General features: G+C 50.7%; 8 protein-coding genes across 8 annotated transcripts; 4 read left to right on the forward strand and 4 right to left on the reverse strand.

Annotated features, from left to right (window-relative positions):
• Positions 1–231: 231 nt before the first annotated feature.
• Positions 232–1633, forward strand: J4E82_004274 (uncharacterized protein; the record flags this gene model as incomplete). Its single annotated transcript, XM_051730553.1, has 2 exons — positions 232–238; positions 558–1633. 2 exons carry the CDS (start codon positions 232–234, stop codon positions 1631–1633), a joined length of 1083 nt encoding a protein of 360 aa, XP_051589602.1.
• A 125-nt stretch (positions 1634–1758) lies between these two features.
• J4E82_004275 (uncharacterized protein) lies at positions 1759–3073 on the reverse strand (the record flags this gene model as incomplete). Its single annotated transcript, XM_051730554.1, has 3 exons — positions 1759–1809; positions 1860–2478; positions 2703–3073. 3 exons carry the CDS (start codon positions 3071–3073, stop codon positions 1759–1761), a joined length of 1041 nt encoding a protein of 346 aa, XP_051589603.1.
• A 720-nt stretch (positions 3074–3793) lies between these two features.
• On the reverse strand, positions 3794–4537 carry J4E82_004276 (uncharacterized protein; the record flags this gene model as incomplete). Its single annotated transcript, XM_051730555.1, has 1 exon — positions 3794–4537. The coding sequence occupies one exon, from the start codon at positions 4535–4537 to the stop codon at positions 3794–3796; it is 744 nt and encodes a 247-aa protein (XP_051589604.1).
• Positions 4538–5278: 741 nt separating this feature from the next.
• On the forward strand, positions 5279–6550 carry J4E82_004277 (uncharacterized protein; the record flags this gene model as incomplete). The annotated part of the gene is made up of 1 exon (XM_051730556.1): positions 5279–6550. One exon carries the CDS (start codon positions 5279–5281, stop codon positions 6548–6550), a length of 1272 nt encoding a protein of 423 aa, XP_051589605.1.
• A 168-nt stretch (positions 6551–6718) lies between these two features.
• Positions 6719–7777, reverse strand: J4E82_004278 (uncharacterized protein; the record flags this gene model as incomplete). Its single annotated transcript, XM_051730557.1, has 1 exon — positions 6719–7777. One exon carries the CDS (start codon positions 7775–7777, stop codon positions 6719–6721), a length of 1059 nt encoding a protein of 352 aa, XP_051589606.1.
• Positions 7778–10961: 3184 nt separating this feature from the next.
• J4E82_004279 (uncharacterized protein) lies at positions 10962–12116 on the forward strand (the record flags this gene model as incomplete). The annotated part of the gene is made up of 1 exon (XM_051730558.1): positions 10962–12116. One exon carries the CDS (start codon positions 10962–10964, stop codon positions 12114–12116), a length of 1155 nt encoding a protein of 384 aa, XP_051589607.1.
• A 458-nt stretch (positions 12117–12574) lies between these two features.
• J4E82_004280 (Type I Iterative PKS) lies at positions 12575–18370 on the reverse strand (the record flags this gene model as incomplete). Its single annotated transcript, XM_051730559.1, has 4 exons — positions 12575–13819; positions 13881–17303; positions 17698–18001; positions 18051–18370. The coding sequence occupies 4 exons, from the start codon at positions 18368–18370 to the stop codon at positions 12575–12577; spliced, it is 5292 nt and encodes a 1763-aa protein (XP_051589608.1).
• Positions 18371–19952: 1582 nt separating this feature from the next.
• J4E82_004281 (uncharacterized protein) lies at positions 19953–21380 on the forward strand (the record flags this gene model as incomplete). The annotated part of the gene is made up of 5 exons (XM_051730560.1): positions 19953–19979; positions 20211–20334; positions 20393–20516; positions 20575–21014; positions 21067–21380. 5 exons carry the CDS (start codon positions 19953–19955, stop codon positions 21378–21380), a joined length of 1029 nt encoding a protein of 342 aa, XP_051589609.1.
• Positions 21381–22950: the final 1570 nt, after the last annotated feature.

Raw genomic sequence — 22950 nt, forward strand, 5'->3', positions numbered from 1 at the left:
GTTTGGGAGTGCTACAGCCCTGAATCCTCGCATTGCTGAGGATATGGCTTGGAAGTTGCTTCGAATTCAGTGGTCTGTGAATCGGAAGTCCGCATAACCGCTTGCGCCGAGCGGAGCGCAGTCTGAACCTGTCATCAAACAGAGCAGACACGCCATGCATCGTGCTGATGCATGAGGCATGCTAGATTAATGAAATCATGGAAATCCATCAACTGACAAAGTTCGGCCGTTATGGAGTGTAGTCGTGAGAGATTCAGGAGTCGTTCTAGCTTGAATGAGGCGTCCCACTGGTGCTGACTAACGAGGAAGACGGGCAGCAACGGCGGCGGTGCGGCATGCCTCACCTCCTTCCACATCCGACGCGTCGAACATGCCAGCAGATCGAACGCGAACCACAAACTCCCAAGGCAGGCAAAAGTCTTGCTCAGAGTGCGCTAAAGCGAAACGCAAGTGCGGTTTGGAACAGCCTCATTGTGCACGATGTATTAGACAGCACTTATCTTGCATCTATCCACCACGGCCTGATGCGCAGGACGCAATTCCGCCAACTAACGCAGCGGAAGTGCCTACTGATATGGAACTTCCACAAACACCAGTAGGAATTACAGATCTAGTCAACGATGATGTTGAATTCGACTTCGACCTGCCTGCCATGCCAACAAACTCCACGGCGGATATTCTGGACTTTGATTTCTGCACCGGCGCAAACTCCTTGGACGCGCTTTCGGAAATGCTGGCCTCCCAGTCCAACCAGTTGAATCACACAGCCTTGCAAGCCGTCTCTGCGCCAGTCAGAAAGCCCTTCACATCAGCGCATCTTTCACCTTACGCAAGGTCCAGAGTGGAGTACTCATTCGAGCATATCAAACTCGCGCCGAAGATGATGGTAGAGCAAGCCTGTACACCATGGTCGCACCCGATGCTTTATGAAGAGTACATGCCGAGATCACTACAAGATGCGCACGCTGCATGTGCCCTCTACACCACTATGAATGACGCCAACTCTGAGCATGTTGCACGGTACATCACTAGCCGCGCCCAAGAGCTTGTTACCAGTGCCACACCAACTACACCAATTGAGATTCTTGCTCATACACAAGCGCTTATGTTATATCAGGCCATGCTTCTCTCTAGTGGTGGGATACGGCTCTGGGCACTAGCTGATACTTTACTGCCTTATCTCGAGGACATGGGCGCCGCTCTACTACCTATTGCGGCTGAGGAGAGTGAGATACCGGAGACTATCCCACTATATCCCAGCACAGTTGCTCGAACGGCGTGGAAATCGTACGTTTTCCGCGAATCAGCCCGACGGACTGTTCTATGTGCCTACCATATCGCAATTATGTGGACTTTGTTCAGCGGTCAGTTCAAGACTTGCTCCCGCGATCACTCTCTTAGGAATCTCGTCACACTTTCAGCACACCTATGGAGAGCAAGCAATCCCTTCGACTTTGCCATGGCTTGGAACGACAAGAATCACTTTCTTGTCAAAGAGCTAGACTTCACGGAAGTCTTAAGGGTTGCGCAGCCGGATGACTTGGATGTGTTTGCTAACATGATGCTTGTTGGACTGCAGGGTATTGACGATGTGCGAGGCTGGTATCATACACGAGGTGGCGCCTTGCTGTAGCCACGCTCCCAGCAATGCCAAAGCATCCAAACTTGTAGAATTGACTGATACTTCAACCTCGTCCATTCCTGCTTTCAAGCAACGGTCCTATTATCCAACGGACTCCGGGTGTTCATCACCTGCACCTAGGTGTCCTTGTCGCCAAAGCCTTGCATATTCGCTCCTGGAATCGGTACCTAGTCATGCTTAGCAAAGTCCAAACCATACACAACATGGTATGACTTACCTCAGGGTAGGACCACCACCTATCGTTGTTGTCGATGAATTCTTTGCCCTTCTTTTTGCCATACTCGATGATCCAGGCCTTCTCCGCATTTGACAGTGGATGATGACGCCAAGGACAATTGACACCCATCTCGCAACGCTTACGCGTGAGGAAGGTAGCGAAGCAGAGTCCTAGGTCGTGTCGCTGCTCGGATCCGTACAGTGCTGGTGCAACCTTACCATTGCCACCATTGATGAAACGCTGGTTCTTGGGTTTGCGTTCATACATGACTTTGATGCGGTGATCATAGCCGCGCAGGTCTTGCACTGTCGCAGGTATTTCATCGACCTCTGCGTTCTTGAAATGTGGAAGACCTAAGAAGGGCTCCTGAACCATGGCCTCGCGCTGTGGGTGGATACGATACTGGCCTGGCTTTTCAGACTTGGCCGGAGCATCATCGTCATCTTCGCCCCAGTCTACCTCGTCTTCAACATAGTAAGCAGCACGCAGTGGCGAGACACCCAACTGTTCTTGATCACTCCAGGTGTTGGCGGACAAACGACCATCGGCAGTAACTTTGGGCAATGGAGACTGTCCCACGTCGTCGCCCTGGTCATTGTTGCAATCTCCGTTGAACCCTCTATCCGACTTATCGCCAGCATGTTCGACCTCAGTTTTGACATGGCCAACGCGTACCTTACAAACACGGGCGATGTGTCCTGTCTCTCCACACCGGAAACAAGCCTTCTTGCCAAAATGTGGAGCGATGCTACAATCAGCGGCTCTGTGACCTTCTCAAGGCTTAGCGATTGTATATCAGCAGGCTATATTAGCAACACACCTGGCTCATTGCAATAAAAGCACCGTATGCCATCATCTCTCCGGTTGTCTTTATGAGAGGGTATGCTCACGGACTCGCGACGCATAGGGGTTCGCTCTCGGTATCGCGGCAACTCACCAGAACAGTCTCGAGGGCGGGCAGGCGAACGACCTCGCATACGCCTTGGCTCGTGGACAGGCGAACGGCTGTGCCTGCGCTCTTGCTCTATTTCACGAAGCTCTGCCTCAGCTTTTGCGTAACTTCGCTGTCGTACTTTGCGGTTCGGGCGACCTCGACCTGCCGTCCGCTTGTGCTCGTAAGCTTCTGGTGGGGGTGCGGCGGGAGGCGGTGGAGGGTTGTTTGGACCATACGGGCCTCGTTGTAGTCTTTCGCGCATGTCAGGTTGCCGCGACATGCCTATTCTTGTCAGTGTAGGGGCTTGGTTAGCTTGTTCGTTCCAAGATCAAGTGCAAAGGCTAGTTGTTGGTTTCCCGTCGATGGAGTGAAAAGTCTATGTGCGTGAGACAAGTCTACGTGACCGTATATTCGCGCACAGACCGCGCATGATACTCACGTAGTTAGTGTTACAGTGGAAGTGGTTTATACTATGACATCAATCTCAACCATGAGGAGTGTTCAGTTGTGCTGAAGTAGTGCATCAAAGTATCATCGTTGGTTTAATAGCCATTCCACTTCCCTTCATTAGATACGCCAGCCTTAAAAAAAAGGTGTGATTCATAGCCTTAGTAACGTTTAGATGAGACGAAGTCCCTTCTAAGTGAGTCAGTCGAAAAATGTAGTGAAGTCACACAGGAATATGGAAGATGGAGCGCCCTTGTTGAGTCTGTCTGGCCTACCAACTAATATTGAAGCGGCTTCCTGGTTGCCTTTCTTGAAGGTTTTGACAACATGACCAAGAGCAACATGAATATTAGACTTGACCAGCGCTTGTTAGCATCGTGATATCAAATTCAGCATGGGCGACCTTCTGCTTAGCATGAAGTAAAACAAAATCTCATTGGAATCCCAATCGTGAGGTCAAACACCTCGTTCAAAAAACCGGGCCTACCCTAATACAAGTATAGTATCAGAAAAAGCTCTTCATCTCCTTTCTCCCTATATCAAAGTCCTCAACCTATAAACCCTCTCTGAACACACTTCTCCGGCTCTCCGTTGGACTGTTGTCGATGCTGTCCACACTGCCCGCCTTCTTGTGCTTGGGAGCGCTTGGCATGGTCGCCGTGGCACCACCCCGATAACTCGTATCAGCATCTAGCACCGGCCTGGGACTCACGCCTCTTAGACTCGCCGCGTTGTCATCGCCGAAAGGATTACGCGCGCTCTGTGCGTCAAGATGTTCGTCGTAGGAGTCTCGCGTGCGGCTGCGTCCGCGGCTGGGCTCGGTGGTGTTGTTGTATGGCGAAGGGTTTGCATACGGGTTCGCAGTTTGTCCATGGGTAGACACGGGTTCGTGGAGACCGAGTTCCTGCTCTTCATAGTATGCTTCGTCACCCACGCGCGAACTCCAGGCTTCATCGGGATCAAGACGACTGCCTGCGCCGCGGCCTCCACCAACGCCTCGTCCGCCGCTGTAGCCTGCGTCTTCGTAGCCGCTACCCGTTGTGTACCGGTTGTTCCTGTTCTTGAACTTGCGCAGCTGGGTGTCGAACCAGCCTTTGATGCCCGTGGGCGCAGGGCCGGGGTAGTTTGAGGTTGCGGCGCCAGAGGACGAGGAGCGGCTGAAGGCTACCATGGGGTTCATCGAGGGTGGTGGGAGGCCATTGCGGGATGCATTCCACCGAGCGTAAAAGTACCACCCGAAGTAGGAGATTGAGAGCAGCAGTAGCAGGATTATGATGAAGACTAGCCAGCCGTTCATGTTGGCGGTGGTTGTATGGTGTGTTGGGGGCGGGTATTAGGGTCGCATGTGCGATTTGGGCGTCGTCGTCGCGATTGCGCGGAATTCGACGGATTCGCTGTCGCTGTCCTGGATACTCGTGGCTCCAAGGTGCGGGTGTAAGAGGTGAGGGATTTGGTGATACCCCGACGTTTGTAGTATGCGACGTCGACTGTCCGCGCCGCAATGTCAATTTGTTGGTGTAGCTGACAAGCGCGGCTGAGTTGCTCGAGCCCAGGCTGCTTCGTATTGCCAAGTGATGACGTAACACGTGCTGACGCCGCTGCCCAAATGTAACAATTGTCAGTCGAGGAAAGCGATGCCTCGCAATATCCGTGGCATCAATAACATCACGCTACGTAGCCTGCCCCCTTTCGCAAAAATTCATTCGGCCAGAAATGTTTCAGTTTGATGCGTGCTTTTGGTCTCAAGATAGTAACGTTATTGAACATGACGCACACGGGCTAGCGCATCTGTAAACGAAAAATGGGGAAGGTGGGATCCGTCGATTGCGCGATTGGGCAGCGAAGATCTATCTACGCCCTGTGAAAATGGATGGTGTTGCATGCAGTAGGATTGCACTATCAGTCTTCCATATCCTGGATCTGATCCATTATCTGTCTTTCCGACAGTCTACTTTCGAACTGGGTATCCCTCAACATCTCTCCGAACGCATTGTATAATCAGGACGACCTGAGTCATTCATCGCACTAGGGCTTCAACATGAGTTCATCAGCCATTGGAGAGCCCCACAACAAGATCGTCTTCGAAGCGAAGTGTATCGATAACCATTCTAAAGTCGTTGTCACGTTGCAGGAACACAAAGATGCCACAAAAACGCCCTCTTTGATCAATGTGTCCAAGCAACCTCTCGTCCCGCAACCTCCGAAGGACTCAACCCAACAGCGCGAAACACACATCATCCTATCCGTTGGCTCCGGTGACAGGAGCGCGGAAGACTTCTTCTCCAATGTCGTACGTCCAGTTCTCGTAGGCATCTACGATGAGGAAGTGGTAAAAGAAATAAGCATACATACCACCGAATCAGCAACCAGCATCTTGGAACTCACAGACCAAGTATTCTTCTCAGCTGCCAATCAGAGTAGACGACTACGTATCATCCTTCTCTCAGGAGACGGCGGTATTGTAGATCTTGTAAACGGCCTCTCATCAAAGACGCCGAACCCGCAAACATATATCCCGCCCGAAGTTGTACTTCTGCCCTTAGGGACGGCAAATGCACTGTACCACTCCATCAACGCTGGAGGGAAGAATACATGGGGCTTGCCCGCACTCGCATCATGGAAAACAAAGCCTCTGCCCACTTTTACAGCAACATTCTCCCCCGGCGCACGTCTTCTCACGGATGAAGCCCGAAAAGAAGAAGAATTACCAAAGGACAAACAGGGTAATGGTGTCCTTCACGGCGCTGTAGTAGCTAGCTGGGGTATGCATGCGTCTCTAGTTGGAGATAGCGACACAGCCGAGTACCGCAAACACGGTGTTGAGCGCTTCAAGATGGCTGCGAAGGAGGCTTTGTACCCTGCTGACGGCTCACCACCGCACCCTTACAAAGGCAAGATTTCCATTCTCCAAGACGGTGCTGAATGGGTCACTTTACCAGAAGAAGAGCACATGTATGTTCTCGCCTCCATGGTATCACATCTCGAACAGCCGTTTTGTATATCGCCTGCTAGTAAGCCACTGGACGGTACTATGCACCTTGTGCATTTTGGACCGAGGAGTGGGGATGAGGTCATGGCTGTAATGGGTAAAGCATACCAGGGAGGCTTGCATGTGCAGGAGGAGGATGTGAGATATGAGAGCATTGATGGATTGAGGATTGAGTTTGAGGGCAAAGAGGAGGAAGGAAGGTGGAGGCGTATATGCATCGATGGAAAGATTGTGAGAGTCGAGGGTGATGGATGGGTGGAAGTGAAGAAAGCCAAAGACGGGAAAGGCGGCATGAGGGCACTAGATGTTGTTGTGCCTTAGGATAGCATGCTCACGACAAAGAGGACATACATGAATCATTTCTCATTTGATCTTCATACAGCTAACGCTGTCTGATCTGACAGTACCCTAGGTACGTCTCCTGTCTGATACCAATCGTAAAAGCCATCCAATCCTTCGACTGATGCCAATCTTACCTCCACCCTTCATCTATGGTGCTCCTCCCGCAGTCTTGCGCATGATGACCTCGTCGCTACGGCGTAGAAACTCATCGCCCTTGGTCAAGAAGCGAATGTACGCGCGCTCGTCATATGTAAGACCATGGCGATACTCACATGCAACTCCATGCTGACAGACATTGGGAGTGTGAAAGTGATCGTGGCATAAGCCTAGGTCCCAGAACGCGTTGGAGCCGTACTTTTGAGGTCCGACCTTGCCATTTCCAGCCGTATATGGAAGAGTTGATTGAAAGCGACGATAGTTCTTGAGACCCTTGCGTGGCGCGTCCGGATGAGGATAGTCAAGGCTGTCACGCACTGCCGCATCAAGCGAGGGGATGTGCGAAGGTATATGAGGGCGGCGCTCTGGGGCCATGCTGGCGATGAACTGGTGCAAGTGGGTGTGTACAGCTTGCTCGTGTGCGAGCTTGATCTTCAGGTACTGGTTTTCGCGCTCGAGCTCGTTGATAGTCTTGTCACGTTGGTTTGTGATCTCTCTGACGCGAGTCGCATCCTGCCTGAGCTGGACGATCTTCTGATTCTTATCCACAAGCATACGATCCTTATCCACAAGCTTTTGATCCTTCTCGACTAGCTGTGTATCCTTCGCGAGAAGGCAACCCTTCAGCGTCAGAGTGTCTTCCTTCGCGTTGAGGTAGGCTAGCTTGGCCTCACGATATGAGCTCTGCCAGTCCTTGGGTGTCTTGTGGTCGGGTTCACTGAACGGTAGCCGCTCTTGGTGTTGTCTGCCGGCGTCGATGTCTGCGCCAGGCTCTTCCAGCCTACGTTTCTTAGTAGCTGGGGTGACTGGTGTCGGGGTATCAAAGGACAATGCGGATGCCATTCCAGGCGAAGGGGGAAGTCCGTAGGAGTTGCCGATGGAAGTTGTCGAAGCTGTCTCGGTCAGTCGTTGTATTATATACGACGCGTGGTCATGAAAGAAGTGGTTGTCATCGAACTTACATCTTCTTGATTCACCGCCGTAAGTCTCGTAAGCCCTCAGCGGATCGCTTGGGACATGCGAGAAACTGTCGGACCCTTTATAGACCATTGTGTAGATGTGTACAGCTGGGCTGTCAGGGATTGCGAGGTATGTGTACCGCTTCAAATACTAGTAGAAGTGAGTGTTTATACTGACGCGTTTGTGGGTGCGCCAAGACACTAAGGTGTACCTTTGCCCGCTTTGAGAAGTTGAAGTGAAAGTGAAGGTGAAGGTGAATGGCAATTATTCCGGCCCGAAATCTTCGTTTTGAACAAAACCAAGACTGTGCCAATGTACGATGACAGTCAGAGAATATTTTCGTTTATAGAAGCATAATACCTCTAGGATTTCCTGCGCAAGATGCGAAGCTGAGCCATGGGTTAGCAGTGCAGGCTGTTCACAGTGACGAGGTCAGACTCAGCATTATAGAATTGATTCAATCTAAGATCTCATCGCCGTGGCTTTGAATCGTTCTATTCGGAAGGTGTTTCTCATCTAGGTGTTGTACAGGTTGCATATATCGTCAGTGACGTATTGATAATGGTTCGTCACAGTATCAGCAGGTAACATTCTTGTATTATCAATATGGACTGTAGTACTCCACAACGTTTCATGAATAACGCGTGATCAGTAAGAGCCATCAGTGAGTAACCGCTCGCGTAAATGTACTGTTTCCATTCACTTGTTTGTTCTTCAGTGTGCAAACGGCAGCAGACGATGGCAGCGAAGTAGCCCAACCCATCCATCAAATTCCCACACACATACTAACAATTTTAAATACTGTACATATAAGATTTATTTGAGGATTCAGTCATCGAACTACGACTGCAGCGTAGTTCGGTCCCCCAGCAGTTCTCCCAGCAATGGGCCCCCAGCAGTTCTCCCAGAAATGGGCCTCCAGCAGCTTTTTGAACTAAGTTCGACTCACGATGCCCACCTCTTTTTTTCTTTTCCTTTTTGCCTTTCTCGTTTTGCGCATACTTCCCAAGAGGGTATTACGCGCCTACACCGTGTCGACACTCTTCCTTTATGCACGCACATGACGCTAAGCCTTAGCAGATATCAGCTATCATTGCGTTAAAAATGCTGCACTGTTTTGTTATTGTTGTCGATGTTTCGACTGATGATGTGTATGCGATCCTGGTTAAGCATCTTGACGAGCTCCTGACCTAGTAATTTGAAGACTGGAAGTGGTAGGTAGCCTTCAGTCCAACTCCGGACTGCATCTGAAGTTGTCGCAGGTTCGAGCAGGGAATCCACACCATTGACGTTGATCTTGGCTTTCTAGTAGCAGTGGGAGAGGGCGTTAGTGACGGCCTCCACGATAGCGACATAATCGAAACCCAACTCTTCCTGTGTGACTAGGTGCTATCAGATCAAACAGTGTTCTGGTTTCTTGCTTAACCTAGTGGCATTCTTCTAGAGCTCGAGGCAGTATCTAATAACAGGAAAGTCTTGAATGAATTGTGACACTACGAGTACGCGCTCTTGCTTGTACATCTTGCATGCGTCTAAAGTCGATAGTGTATTACTCTTTCGTTTAGCACAGAAGTCTTGAGGGCAATGTTATGTTGGCGTTTGAAGATTCAGCTAATCGCTCGAGAGCTTACGTGCTGTTGGAACATCCTATTATTCGCTTCCAAAACATGTCTTTATTGTCTATATACAGCTGCACATAGTGAAGCTAAGTGCTTGGGGACACGCTTCTCTGTGATACAATACTGTGCAACTTAACAGCGTTGTGCCTGCGTTCTATTACTAGCACGTTGATTAAATCACTGTCTTCGTTGTCTATTATCCTGATCATCTTATTAATAGTGTTAGTATTCTTTACTGAGGTTTAAGCGTGTTTGTGCGTAAGCCGTATACTATCGCGAAGAGAAGCTATATCGTGATTTATCCTATCCTGATACATGAGACTATAATGACCTATATACAATGAGCTATAGACATGTAGCGTCCCGCCGTCGTTGTAATTTTAACAAAGCACACTATATGTAGATAGATGGGTCGACCGCGCTCGTCTTCGTGCGCAGATCGCCTTGCACGAACCACGGTTGAATTGCAGTAGCTCCTGCCTTCGACGCCAAACAAGCGTCATAGGCCACAAGTACAAAGGCACTCGCTCCTCACCTTTTTCTTGCGAAGGGTCGGAGAGGGACGACCACAATTTTTCACATATCCCCACACAACCGTCAGACACAGTTGCGCTTTCGTACCCATTCATCATGCTTCCATTACCCTAGCCTTGACCGTATGTCTGGCCCCCCTTTGCCTGCGACAAATACCACCGAGACAGCTACCACGATCGTCAAAAGAAAGTAAACTTTCGACTCTCCATCAATGCGAAGCAACTGCGCTCATTATAAGAGAATGGCCGGTGGCTCTTAATATCTTGGCTACGACTGCATGATGGCCGGTGTTCAGGGGCTCCAAGAGAACTGATGCCTCAGGCCTGGTTATTCTCGAAACAGTTCATGCCGCCAGATCGAGGATCTTAACTCCACCTAAGCGACCTCAGCTTTGATAGGTCTGTCGCCACGCGAATTCAGAATCGAGCTAGGAAACGATGGAACATCGGTCATCTTGGACTCAGCCCCTCGGATGCCAGTCGTCGCGTCTGCCCAGCTACACAACTTGGCGTAGTAAACGCTATCTCTTCGGATGACGACAATTCCGGGGTTGAGCAAAAGCAACAACAGGATGATACGACATCAGCAATTGCGCTGGCAGCGTCTTTTGAGCGCAATTCTCAACATGCGTAGACCTGTGCGGCTTGTGGCGTTGGATTGTTGAAGTTCAGACTTTCCGGCCCCCACATGCAAAGCGCTGACAGATGCCGCACACCAAGCCTATAATTAGGCGTCTCCACTGCGGGCACCAGTCGCCCTACAGGGCCGCGGCGATGATAGTAATGGAAGGGCAAACTGCTATGAGCAGGCCACGCTCGCAAAGTCATGAATCGCAGCGACCCGTAAGAGCGAAAGAAGATTGAATGCGCATCCTGTGTGTTTCTGACATCACGCGCACGTGCATGACGCGTTTCGTCACGGCGATCTTGGGCTGTGTGATGACCACCCGGCCCAGCGCATCAAGCCTACTTGCACAAGCAGGGGTACCGTCAGCAACATCCTTATTACTTACCCATTCCTGCCGGCGCGGCGCAGCCTCTTTTCTCCAGTCGCATCCGCAAGCAATTGAGCGAGAATCCTCACACCTAAATATCGGCCCTACTCGACGTTGATCGCCCACCATGAACATGATGCGCAAGAAGGCGCAGTACGTGAACATCACGCCCATACCATCCTACATCCCGCGTCAGCTCGCAATCGACTTCCTCCACAGCCATGGCGAAATCATCGAGCTGAATCCACTCGTCACCGGCCACGAACCCATCAAAGCACCGCGCGACGCTCCTGCAGACGAATTCTATTCAACATGGTACGAGATCTCGCAGCGCATACAATACATACCCGGTATTGGCAAGATGGGAAGCGGCGCAATCAAATTTCGAGGCGTCTTCCATGACCTGCCCTTCGGCCTGCAGACACACACTTATGCGCCTGCAAATGTCGACCTGCGCAACAAGTGGCAGATTTGCGGAAACCAGCCTGGCGAACCACCTGAGCCGAAAGAGCTGGGCTCAGGTGCGCCACCTGAGGGACTTTACATACGCGAGGATGTGGAGATCAAGTGCAATATGACCATGCTCAGCTTTGTCAAGAAGGAGATGAAGGCAGCTGCAAAGGTCATGGTAGACCGTTTAGTCAAGAAGGCTGAACTACTCGACTCAGGAGCGTTGCATGCCATGATGGAGAACGGGCGGCTGAAGACGGTCAACCCAGCAGATCGTTCAGCGCACGATTACAGGTCGCCACAACCATCGCCAACGCAGCCCTACCAGATGCCCATGTCACCGCACAGGCAGAGCCAACAGTATGCGCAGCCTGATCAGAACGCTCCACCAGTGCCACCGAAGCAGCTCCTAGGAACGAACGACGTCGTGATGGAACTACCAGGCGACTTCTACCACCCTCAACCATCTCCCACCTTCCTGCACCCGAACCATAACCGCACATCTACCGCCTCCGAGCCGTCGCAATACTCACCCCAGCCGCAAGATGTGCGCTGGTCAACCGCATCGCACAGCACTGTTAGTTCACGGCCGAGCTCCTACGCGCCCTCAGAGGGTATGCGCTCGCCAGGGTTGGAGCAAAAGGCGTTCGCGGCCGAGCTGCCGACAATGGAGGAGACGAAGGAAGAGCATAATGTCAGGCAGAGGCGAGAGAGCGACCACAAAGGTCAGCAAGCGTACACATACAATCCACAGGATTACGCTCGGACACAGCAGCAGTATGGAAGCAACCCACCATACCCGGTGTATGGGCAACAATATCCCCAACGGTAATTGACTATCTTTGTCCGGTTGGTATCGGAGGTATACAGGCAACATGTTTCCCATGATGACTCGGCGTTAGTACAGCGGCTATTTGTTCCTTCTACATGACGGCTTAGAACTCTACGCAATGTTTCCAGATATCCCCTTCCATTATGTAACGCAATCGAATTCTTCTTCTCGCACGACCACGCTCTTCTCGTGTCATCTTTGCTGCTATGTGTCTGGTATACTAGCGATGTAGTTCCACTAGCCATGACTACAGCACCTAGTGGTCCACAATGTTGAGGTCGATGAAGGAATCGAGGTAACGGGCAGCAATGTTGACGAAATGATCCATTCGTATGCATTACCACGACAAGATGCTACTACATGTACTAAGATTTCAGGCAGACTAGACAAAAGAGTGTGATTTGGACCCGCTACCCTACCTACCAACAAACAAAAGCACACAACAGCGAGGTCCTCAACTACTGAAGCAACTTCTTGAGATCTCCAACGGTGTCGACCTCCAGGAAAAAGGCATCTCTGATCTCCAAGCCCAGTTCCTCTCGCAATCTCTGAGACATGACCAGCGACATCAATGAGTCAAGTCCCAAGTCAGCAATGTGAGCGTCATCTGTAAGCAGGCCAATGTCGACAGCGAGTTCTTCCGCAACCAAAGCTAAGGCTTTGTCTATGGCGCCACTCGCACCAGTGGCCGGACTGGCTGATGCTCCCGCGTCTTCATCTGAGGACGAGCATCCTCCGGGTCGGGAAATGATCACCCCAGAAGAATCGGAGTGTTCGGAGCCCTCCTTCTGACTGGGGGGTGTCGAAGCAGGTTTGGGTCGTGGCACTTGATGTGCCTTGGACTTGAGACGCGCTGGAGGTGCGCTCTTTACAGGGACACTCGCCGCTGGCTTCGCCGTGCCATCAGCAGGCCTGAAGAAGCGATTGAGCATCACTCGTGGCCACTGTAGAAACAGTATCGCCTCAACAACTCCAACAATTTCCGAGTCTTGCAAAACATACACGTCGCCGACAAAAGAGTGGTTGTCCGAGGGCACCATTCGGACGTAGGCTATGTAACGTCCGCCCGGAACCAGCGGCCGCGCAAAGCGCATCGACTTCCAGGATGGAGTGATGAAGAAGTTATTCGTGTTGTCAAAGTGGGTACCGCCGTTCAACACAAAACCCGACAGAGAGATAAGGCCGTCGATGAAGTGAGGTGGGACAGTCCAACTGCCGCCAGTATCATCAGGGAACTGAACCTCAGCCATGGCCTCATCTTCGTTGAGGATCACTGATTGCATAGTCTGATACAGCTTGGAGTAGCCAACCAGCTTGCCAAAGAGGCTGTAGGCGAGGTCGGTCGTAAGTTTGCTAGCTTTGCCTACCGCGGCCATGTCATTGAGGGCGTCGATACGACTAGTGACCAGTTTGGTAGAGCGAGACCACGTGGACAACCAGGACGAAGGATCCTCGTACAAGACGGTAGCGTGGCAGTACCAAATCTCTTTGGCAGGATTGAACCATTTGACGTGAACTTCCATCTTGTCCAAGTCCGCCTCGGCAGAGACCAGGATTGGCTGTGGTTTACTTGTATCGATGAGCTTGACGACAGGCTCATGATACTCGAAGTCGGCGACGTTGATGCCAAATGATACTGCAGTTGCGAAGCTCTTGTCACTAATACGTTTCGCGAGCGTGAATGCCATCTCCGCATGAAGGAACTTTGTATTGTTAGAGTTTTCTTCATTTAGGAACACATGGTGGGATATAGACATCACTTACAGACGAAGCAACCCCGTATTCATTCATCGCGTGTCCATCGACTACGCCTTGAAGTGAAGGATCAGTAATGCTGCTCTCCGCCGACAAGGTTGCTGTTGATTCAGTGTAGTGCTCCGATGTAAGCCGATGAATACTAGAAGTCTGGAATCCCTTCACGGTCGGCACAGGAGCAGATGCAGGCTGCAACTCAGATACTGCTCGGCCTTTGGTCAGATTCCAGTCTCCACGGTACTGAATCCAATAATTCTTATTGGTCCACACGTAGGTCGGAGCATCAACAAGTCGGAGCGCCTGCTCAAAGGGACGATGATATTCATTCCAGTCGATTTGTACGCCTGCACTATACAAGATGCAGAGTGATTTGGTCAGAGTTGACCAGTTGTCGTTGTCGCGCTGTAGACTTGGCAGTGCCATCCGAGTGGAAGACAGTGTTCGGCTGATGAAACCACAGCACGTGGGATGATGGCCCATTTCCAGCCAGACAGTAGACTTGTTGACTACACCAGTCTCCCAAGCGTTGTTGAGGGCACCAACAAATTCGACTGTCTCCCGAGTTGCGCCGACCAAGTATGAAATATCGATTGTGTCTTTTGATGTCATGATTTTCCCGTATCGAGGAGAGATAATGGGAATTCTTGTCGGACTGCATACAATCGATCTTGTTTGTCTGAGCAGCTCATCCGTGATAGTGTCCATCTGGGATGTGTGGTAGGCATGAGGAAGATCCAAATGGAAGGTCCTGTAACCCGCAGCTTGCAAAGTTGCCGAGAGAGCTTCTATGCTCGGGAGAGTACCCCCGAGGACCGTTTCGTTTGGACCGTTGATGCAGGAAATCTCGAAGGGAATGCCACTACCAGCACGTTTGACATCTGCTACTGAAGCTCGTACTGAAAGCATACCGTGTGTACGAGCCGTGCACTTGGAGCTCAGGAGCGCAGCGCGGGTGCCGACAAGAAATATGGCAGCGCTTTCGGATAATACACCAGCTACCGCCAAAGCTGCGTATTCACCCAGGCTGTGACCAATAACAACGCTTGGTTTGATGCCAAATGACTCCCAAAGTCGCGCTAGAGCGATCTCCACACAGATTATGGCAAGGTTCATCGTGACGATAGAGACATCCTTTGGCTGTACAGTTCCAGCAACGATGGGCAAGAAAGAGGTGAAGTCTTGTCGTCGTACCAAGCCGTCCAGTCGATCAATGTGCTGGCGAAACTCGCGAGAGTCTCGATATAATTGAGTGCCAATGCCGATATAGAAAGTACCCTGCCCAGTGAATGCGAATGCTATGGGAGGTTGTTTGCCCGAGTGTGGAGTTTGGGATAGAGAGGTTTCAATGTGTGAGCGAAGTGACGATGCTGCTTCAGCTGTGGAAGACGCAAGAATAGAAACTCGATAGTTGTAGTGGTTTCTCCGAGCCGACAGGGTATAGGCCAGGTCTGCAATGGAGAGTTCTGGGCGCGTTTCAATAAAGTCAACAAGAGCTTTGAGATTTTCCTGCAGTGAGTAAGCCGTCTTTGCAGACACAACGATTACATGTAATTTTCGTGCATCGTCCCCCTTCTTTGATCGTGGCATCGCCTCTTCCACGATTATGGACGTATTTCCTCCGGCTGCTCCGAAATTGTTCACCATGGCTAGTCTTTTCCGATCGCTGTTTGGGGCCCAATCAGCTGCTGTTGTAGGGATAACCACGTTTCTTTTGGTCAAATCACCTGGCAGTGCTGGGTTGAATCGAGACTTGATGCCAATATGAGGAGGGATAATGCCTTTCTGAAAGACCAACATTGTCTTGACGAATGCCATGATACCAGCAGCTGCTTCCCCATGGCCCATGTTGGATTTGACGGTACCGATGTGAAGAGGTGACTGCGGATGTCGAATGTGGCCAGTAGAAGGAGCGAATACGTTTGTGACTGATCTCATCTCGTTACTGTCGCCTGCCTGAGTTCCTGTGCCATGCATCTCAACAAACCCAACCGACAAAGGGTCGATCCCAGCCCTTCTGGCAACTTGAGTATACAGATGGGCCTGCGCAACATCGTGCGGATGGGTGATAGAGACTGCCTCAGCAGAGTGATCAGTAGCTGCAGCGAGAACAACTCCTAGAATATTGTCGTTATCCGCCTCGGCGTCTTCCAGTCGTTTCAAGACAACGCTACCGACGCCATCAGCACGACAATACCCATCAGCCCCTACATCCCACGTCTTGCATCCGCCAGTAGGTGAGAGAAAGTGGCCATTGCTGAGGCCGGCGTAGACATCAGAGTTCGTGATGATGTTCATGCCTCCAGTAATTGCCATATCGACATCACCACTCCATAAAGAAGTGCATGCAGCTTGTATCGCCGCAAGACTGGAAGAGCATGCGGTGTCGACACTGAAACTCGGACCCCAGAATTTGAAGAAGTAATTGATGCGGCCAGGACCGAACGCCCTACATCCTCCGGGAATGAAGTAAGTACCAACTTCTTGTCCAGAGTTGACCTCGCGGTAGTCGTCGCTGGCCTGTCCGTAAAACGTACCCACGCGTCGCGCGTGTATACCGCGACCATGCACGTAGCCTGAGTTCTCCAAAGCCTCATAAGCAGTCACGAGAGCAAGTCTCTGCATCGGATCCGTTTGTTCAGCTTCTCGTGGTGACATGCCGAAGAACATGGCATCGAAGAGACCTGGGTTATCTACAAAACATCCATATGGTGTTTTGGATGTATTCGGGGTTTTCCCTGCTGGATCCACATGAGTTTCAATATTGAAGCGATCAGGAGGAACAGGCCCGTGGGCATCGTGGCCTTGTACCAACAGTTCCCAAAATCTTTGTGTGTTATCAGCACCTCCTGGAAAGCGGCATGCCATACCCACGACAGCAACTTTCGATGACTTCGCATCCTTGGCAGGACTGCTTCCAAGAGGGAGGTTCATGATCGCTGACATCATGTCTTCGGCCGTATGTGTAGCGGTGGGGATGTCGGCTTTCCATTGCGCAAGTAAGCTTTCAACATATTGTGATGGTTGTATGGCGATCAGTTGGGTGGAATTCGGCGAGACCTGTTTCAGCTGTTCCGTGACGCTCTGGATAGTTCGATCCCACCGGATTCTTTGGGTGAGCATCTCTTCCATGATTTGCTCGAGTAGTTCATTGGCATTCGCTGCTTTGAATGGTTGTCCTGTCACCGGGGAGAACAATGAAAGATGCAGTCGGTGTTTTTCGTCGATATGCGGAACGACTTGCCGCACGTGTTCTGTACCATAGACCTTACCCGTATGCCACATTCCTTGCACTTTCTTCATCGGTACGTTTCTTGTACGCTTGAAGAATTCACATTCTGTGAAGAGTGTTTTGAGAGTCGATGGTGGGCCACCAATGCTGACAGACTTGCCGTCGTCATTGAAGACTGATGCCGCGCTCGTCTCAGCATATTCCTAACATACATATCAGTGCAAGGTCAGAGGCAAATTTTCCTTTTGAAGAAGTATGCCCTGAACAGAGGGCCATGGCAGGTCCAAGAAATGGGGACAGAAGGACTGGAGATGAGGCACAACATCGCTCCCACAAGCACCTAGGAAAGGCAGACAAAGGAGAGTGTGGATGGATGCAATGATAGGGAAGGAGATGGCGACAGAATGAGCAACCGAGATGACCACCTCACAAGGTGAGCGCCCGAAATGCAGGTCACAGGAGATACTAGCGTCAGTTGGACCCCTGATCAGAATGGAACTGCTGGGTGCGCAAAGTGGGGCTCGGCACCCGGACGCCAAGTCTCTGACCCAACCTTGGAAACCTTCCAATCGAAAACAACATGGAAATCTGACTTACCTTCTCGGCATTGAAAAGTGCCACTGCTTCTTCAGCCTCGGATGGGTCAACACCGTACACGCAATATATCCAAGCCCCAGCAGCGTTGATCTCATCTGGTGAAATTTCCAATGATCGGCAGACCTGATCAACAACGAGCCCGAATCGAAACGCTACTTTGGCGATGTCCCCAGCAATGCTTGGAACCATAGACACATTTGGGCAAAGTGCGATCGCTGCCGCTGATAGCATGCCTGGGCCTCTCGCAATTAGGAATGTATCTGACGACTGAAAATTATATTCGAGGGGGTGAGCTTCGTGGTATCTGGTGTGCATTAGAACCTTGGATGACAAGAGCTGATGGAGATACCTACGCAATGAAGCTTCCCAGCTGAAAGGCAAGCACCAGTACTCGCTCGACCGCTCCACCAAGTGACGTTTTCCTCAGCTCAACGACATGATCGGTCAAGTCCAGGATGCTCTCGAAAGCTGGTATCGAATCTCTCTCAGTGCGGATCAGTCGACGCTGTTCCTCCTTCACAGCCCGTGTGATGGTTTCAAGAAAGAGGGCAAGGATCGGATAACTTCGCTCCTTGCTGAGTAAGTGCAGCTTCCTGAACAAATCTCGCTGGTCGCCCTCCGGATCCCCTTGAGGTATCTCTCCAGAAAAGTAAAGGACCTTGGCCCGTATCATCTTCAATATGTGTTGGGCTCAACGAGACAAGATTTTAGGATGGATAGAGAGCGATACAAAAAAGTCCGTTTGTCGACGTATTTATCTATGCCGTCGACCATACACATATCCCAAGCGTCCCAACTGATGCCAGTATTCATCAGCATTTCGGCTTCTCAACAAAGCGAGTCCTCACACCACCGTCATCAACCGCTTCCTATCGTTCTAGATGACGTATCATGCCTTCCTGGGCGTAAGACTTCGTTCCGGGTGGACTAGGAATGTCAGACTCAGCCGTCAACAAGTCTGATATGGCACTGCTTGTTGTGCTCTACCCAAGTACGGTAACGAATGATTCTCGTCTCCGCGCAGTCCGCGGACCGACCCGGTAGTCCAGTGATCGGTCAACTCATGCATAGCTGGGAGGGTCGGCTCGAGATAAGTTGCTTGGCAACGTGGGAGAGTCAGAACCTTTGTTCTAACATTGAATCGCGTCTGCATGCTTTACCTAGCTGATTCATCTATTGCCAACATTCTATAGGTACCCAAGCCACAAAGCAACTCGTTTGTAGCAAGTTGTGGTTTTAGAACATTCCTTCCAAGCCCGAATGAAAACGCACCTACATTACAATTCGGACGGAAAGGTGATAGAGAGTATCTTCAGTAGACGTACTTCCCGTAGTGCAAGGATGTACCCAACGCCTCTTTCAGTAGGCGCTTACATGTATACGAGGTAGGTAAATACCTCACAAAGGTTTCCAGTAGACCTTCCACAGAAGTACAACTAGTGAGCGTCCTTTCTTCTGCAGGTGTTCACACTAAGCATTCTGGTTCGATGAGCTTGCGTACGGATAAGCAATCTACGCAATTAAACCCCGAGCCGCTTGTGTGAATAAGCATTCAACGCCATCGGAGACATTCGGTCGCGGCTCATGTCAACGTATACGGCAACGTGGGATGTGCGGCCTACACCTGGCTGTAGATTGTCCTACTATGAAACGTCTGATGCATGTAGCCACGATCATGATACAGCCAATATATACGTACTCTACCTCTGCACCTTGATAGTGGCGTTTCTGCAAGTCAGATTCGCATCCATCTCTTCTTGTCTCTTACTGCAGGATCTGACAAGTTGGCTGACATTCACTGCAACTGCGTAAAAGCTATTTTCGATGTGAATCAGAGCTGTACAAACTTGTGTACACTCTTGCGCATGTTCGGGCTATAGTTCAAGCGCCCTATGCACGTCGCAGAAATAAAAGCGGGAAGTTGAGCACATTGTACGGGATATTTGAAGACGCTTTGCTAAAGTTAGCAAATGCCGACTCTGAACCTGTGAGACTCTGCCCGTGCGAGTCTGACTCTGCTAAGACACATCCACTCACGCCTTCCGCTTGAACTGTCGGCTTCGGCAATAGTAATATCCAAAGCACAACGGAACAGAACTAGAGTAGTAGAAGCAATCCCGCATGGAACTAACGTAAGCTTGCCCATGGCACCTTAATGTGTTCTATAAATGAGAGCCTCGTCCCTTCATCCGTTACCCTTCAGCTCTTCGTGCAACCTACTCTTCGCTTATCCCTTTCCCTTAACTAATCAAATCATGGTGGCCTACACTCTTATGGAACAAGTAAGGCAACTACTGACATCAGCTCATGGCGATGCCCAAAAAATCCTACTTCGTGAATTGCACGAGATGATCGTTGGTTTAGAGACGCCAGAAGAGACTGCAACACGCATGTAAGTGTTTAACCCTGTTGGGAACGTAATACGCGAAACTAAGACTTGCTCCTCACAGAGCTCTTTATGTAAGAGTCGCTCCTCAAGTGCATCCGTTGCCTAGCCACTAATTACCTTTCAGCCCTTACAGTCTTCAGCTGTACGGATCGGCCAAGATTTGAAGATATTTGACACCTTGGCAAAATCTGGTTCAAAGAGCCTCCAAGAGCTGCAGAAAGTGACGAACGCCCATCCGATCACCCTTGGTACGCCTTGTGATGACCTTACGCCTTGTTGAGAAGCAGTGCTAATCGTATATATTAGGGCGTCTACTTAGATACATGGCCTCAGTTGGACTCATCCACGAAACTGGTGTCAACCAATTCGAAGCTAGCAAGAAAAGCCGGAATCTGGCAACTCCAGAAGCTGAGAAGATTGTCACACACTTGTAAGCGACTCAGCCAACCCTCCCTGTACCGATTTTTGGGAATTGACCGCTCTTTCAGCTTCGAGAACTGCGGTCCTCTGTTCCAGGAAATGCCCGCTTTCTTGCGCGCGAACAAATATCAGGATGTTACCGATGGTAAAAACACAGTATTCCAACCAGCTTACAACACCGATTTGGACACGTACACCTGGTTTTCCCAAAACCCACTGCAGATGGGTGCTCTTATCAGCTACATGGCTATGGAGCAAGCCGTCCGGGGGCGCTGGTTGGATGAGTACCCCATTCGACCCCAGACGAAAGACTGGAATCCCGAGTTGCCAGCATTCGTCGATGTTGGTGGGAACGTTGGGCATTACTGCGCGATGTTCAAGAAACGCTTTCCGGATATCCCTGGCCGGATCATCTTGCAAGATTTGCCGGATACCCTTGCCCATTCTTTGAAGACACCTGGTGTTGAAGCTATCGGTCACGACTTCTTCCAGCCTCAGCCCATTAAAGGTATGCGCAAGATGGCTCTTAAACGGGAAAGAATATGCTAAAGCTTATTCAGGTGCCAAGTTTTATCATCTAGGGTGGATTCTCCACAACTGGAACGATGATAAATCGAAGCAGATCCTACACCAGATCAAATCGGCGATGAGTGCTGAATCCGTGATTCTGATCAACGATATGATATTGCCAGAAGCGGCGGTTCCGTCTTTTGCCGCTTCCTTGGATCTGGTGATGTTGGGTGCCTGTGGCGCACGTGAACGAATGAGGAAGGAGTGGGACGAAATACTGGCAGATGTTGGCTTGGTCGTCAAAGACTGTATCGTGTACAATCGTGAACTTTGCCATGGTATCATTGGTGCAACACTGGCTTAGGGGCTGCTCGGGTCATTGAACCACATGTACTCAGCTCCGGAATACAGATTGCCTCTTCTATGTGTACTGCAACGCTAGCTTATTGGTGTCGCCTTATCTTCTACCGAAACGTGTTGAAAGTCAACCTCTGATTGGAGACCATCAGGTCCACTATCATCAGTGTCTGTGCGTTCTAACTATGGGATCAGCATCCTGGACCGGTATTTGAAGGCGGGAGGTCTGTCTTCGCAAGAAGTCGCAGCTGAAGCTGGGGAAAACAACAAATTTTCCACTTCCGGAGCCTTGCAGTTCGCATTTGTTAGTTTGTAAAAGTTCGATTGCTCAATTGTTGCAATCGGATTTTACGACGTAGGAATGAGCGTAAGCTCAAGGAAGCTCTAACAAGACAACCGCTTCTTCACCGAGCACCGCTTGCGTAATGAGACTCTTCGATGGCGCCATGTAGCAAATGGACGGGTCTTTCCAGAATCATGCTGCTGTCAGCGCCGAAAGGATTTTCTGCGTTTGACGTGGTCTGAGGTGTACGCCAATGCGATGACGGTTCAGCGTTCATGTTGGTGTCCATGTAATCATCGAGCTAGATCAGTGATTGGCGCGGAATTCCGGGAACAGTTACACAGCTCCCACCTGCAGTCATCTTCTGCTTGACGAGGCGTAATTCCAGTCTTGGGTAGAAGATAAGACATGTAAGACTTATACGGAAACTGCCGTAGTGCCCGAAAGTGCAGATCCTGCAACGGCCCGCATCTGGTGCAGGAACCGCGCGGGTATGTCGCTGACATCCCACCCTGCAGCAACATGATGTGCAGATCCAATATAAGGCCGGTTAAACGGCCGATATCCGGCGCGACAACCTCGCGCTGTCACTATACGGCAGTTGGCATCCCACGCTGCAGGAATGGGTGGCCTAGGCTGACGAACACCAGGAGTACGAGGACTTCCAGCAGCGCTTCCATTGCAATGTAGGCACCTTGCTGCTAAACGCGGTAAATTGTATCGCGCTGGTACCAGGTCCGCTTTGTAAGGCTCGACGTACGAGTTGAACAGGCTGTGCAAGAAACGAGCATACCGATCAATGTTCGGGTTTTTCTAGGTGCGCAGTCGGAGTGTCAGCAGTACAATGGCCGAGGTTCCCTGAAGATGCATAGCGAGCACGAGTGACAGCAACATTCATCCCCACATGTCGCCTTCAGCTCTGACTGTTGCATGACTGGTGTTTCGCAACGGTCTTTGGATGCAACACTCAACCCAAGCGGAGGGTCGTGTTGAGGACAATCCCAGCTTCAACATGGTTTGCCTGCACATCCTTCAGGTTATGGAAAGCCAATCTATCCATCGGATCAGGCGTTCCGCTTTGAAAAGGCATCATGGGCTGTTTACTCAGATATCTAGGTCATCTGAATAGTTTGGGCGGGGGTGGGTGGAATAGTCTCATCGGGTGAATTGTACTCAGCCGCGCGTGGTAGGTAGAGACGTTCTCTCATGGTCTTTGAGCATATCGCTCATGGACAACAGCCGCTTGAGTACGTTAAAAGGACAGCGTACACACGTCGGCCAGCTTACCATATAT

The sequence above is a fragment of the Alternaria postmessia genome (genome assembly GCF_024291825.1).
Source record: "Alternaria postmessia strain BMP 2775 chromosome Unknown scaffold_20, whole genome shotgun sequence".
Taxonomy (NCBI): Eukaryota; Fungi; Ascomycota; class Dothideomycetes; order Pleosporales; family Pleosporaceae; genus Alternaria; species Alternaria postmessia.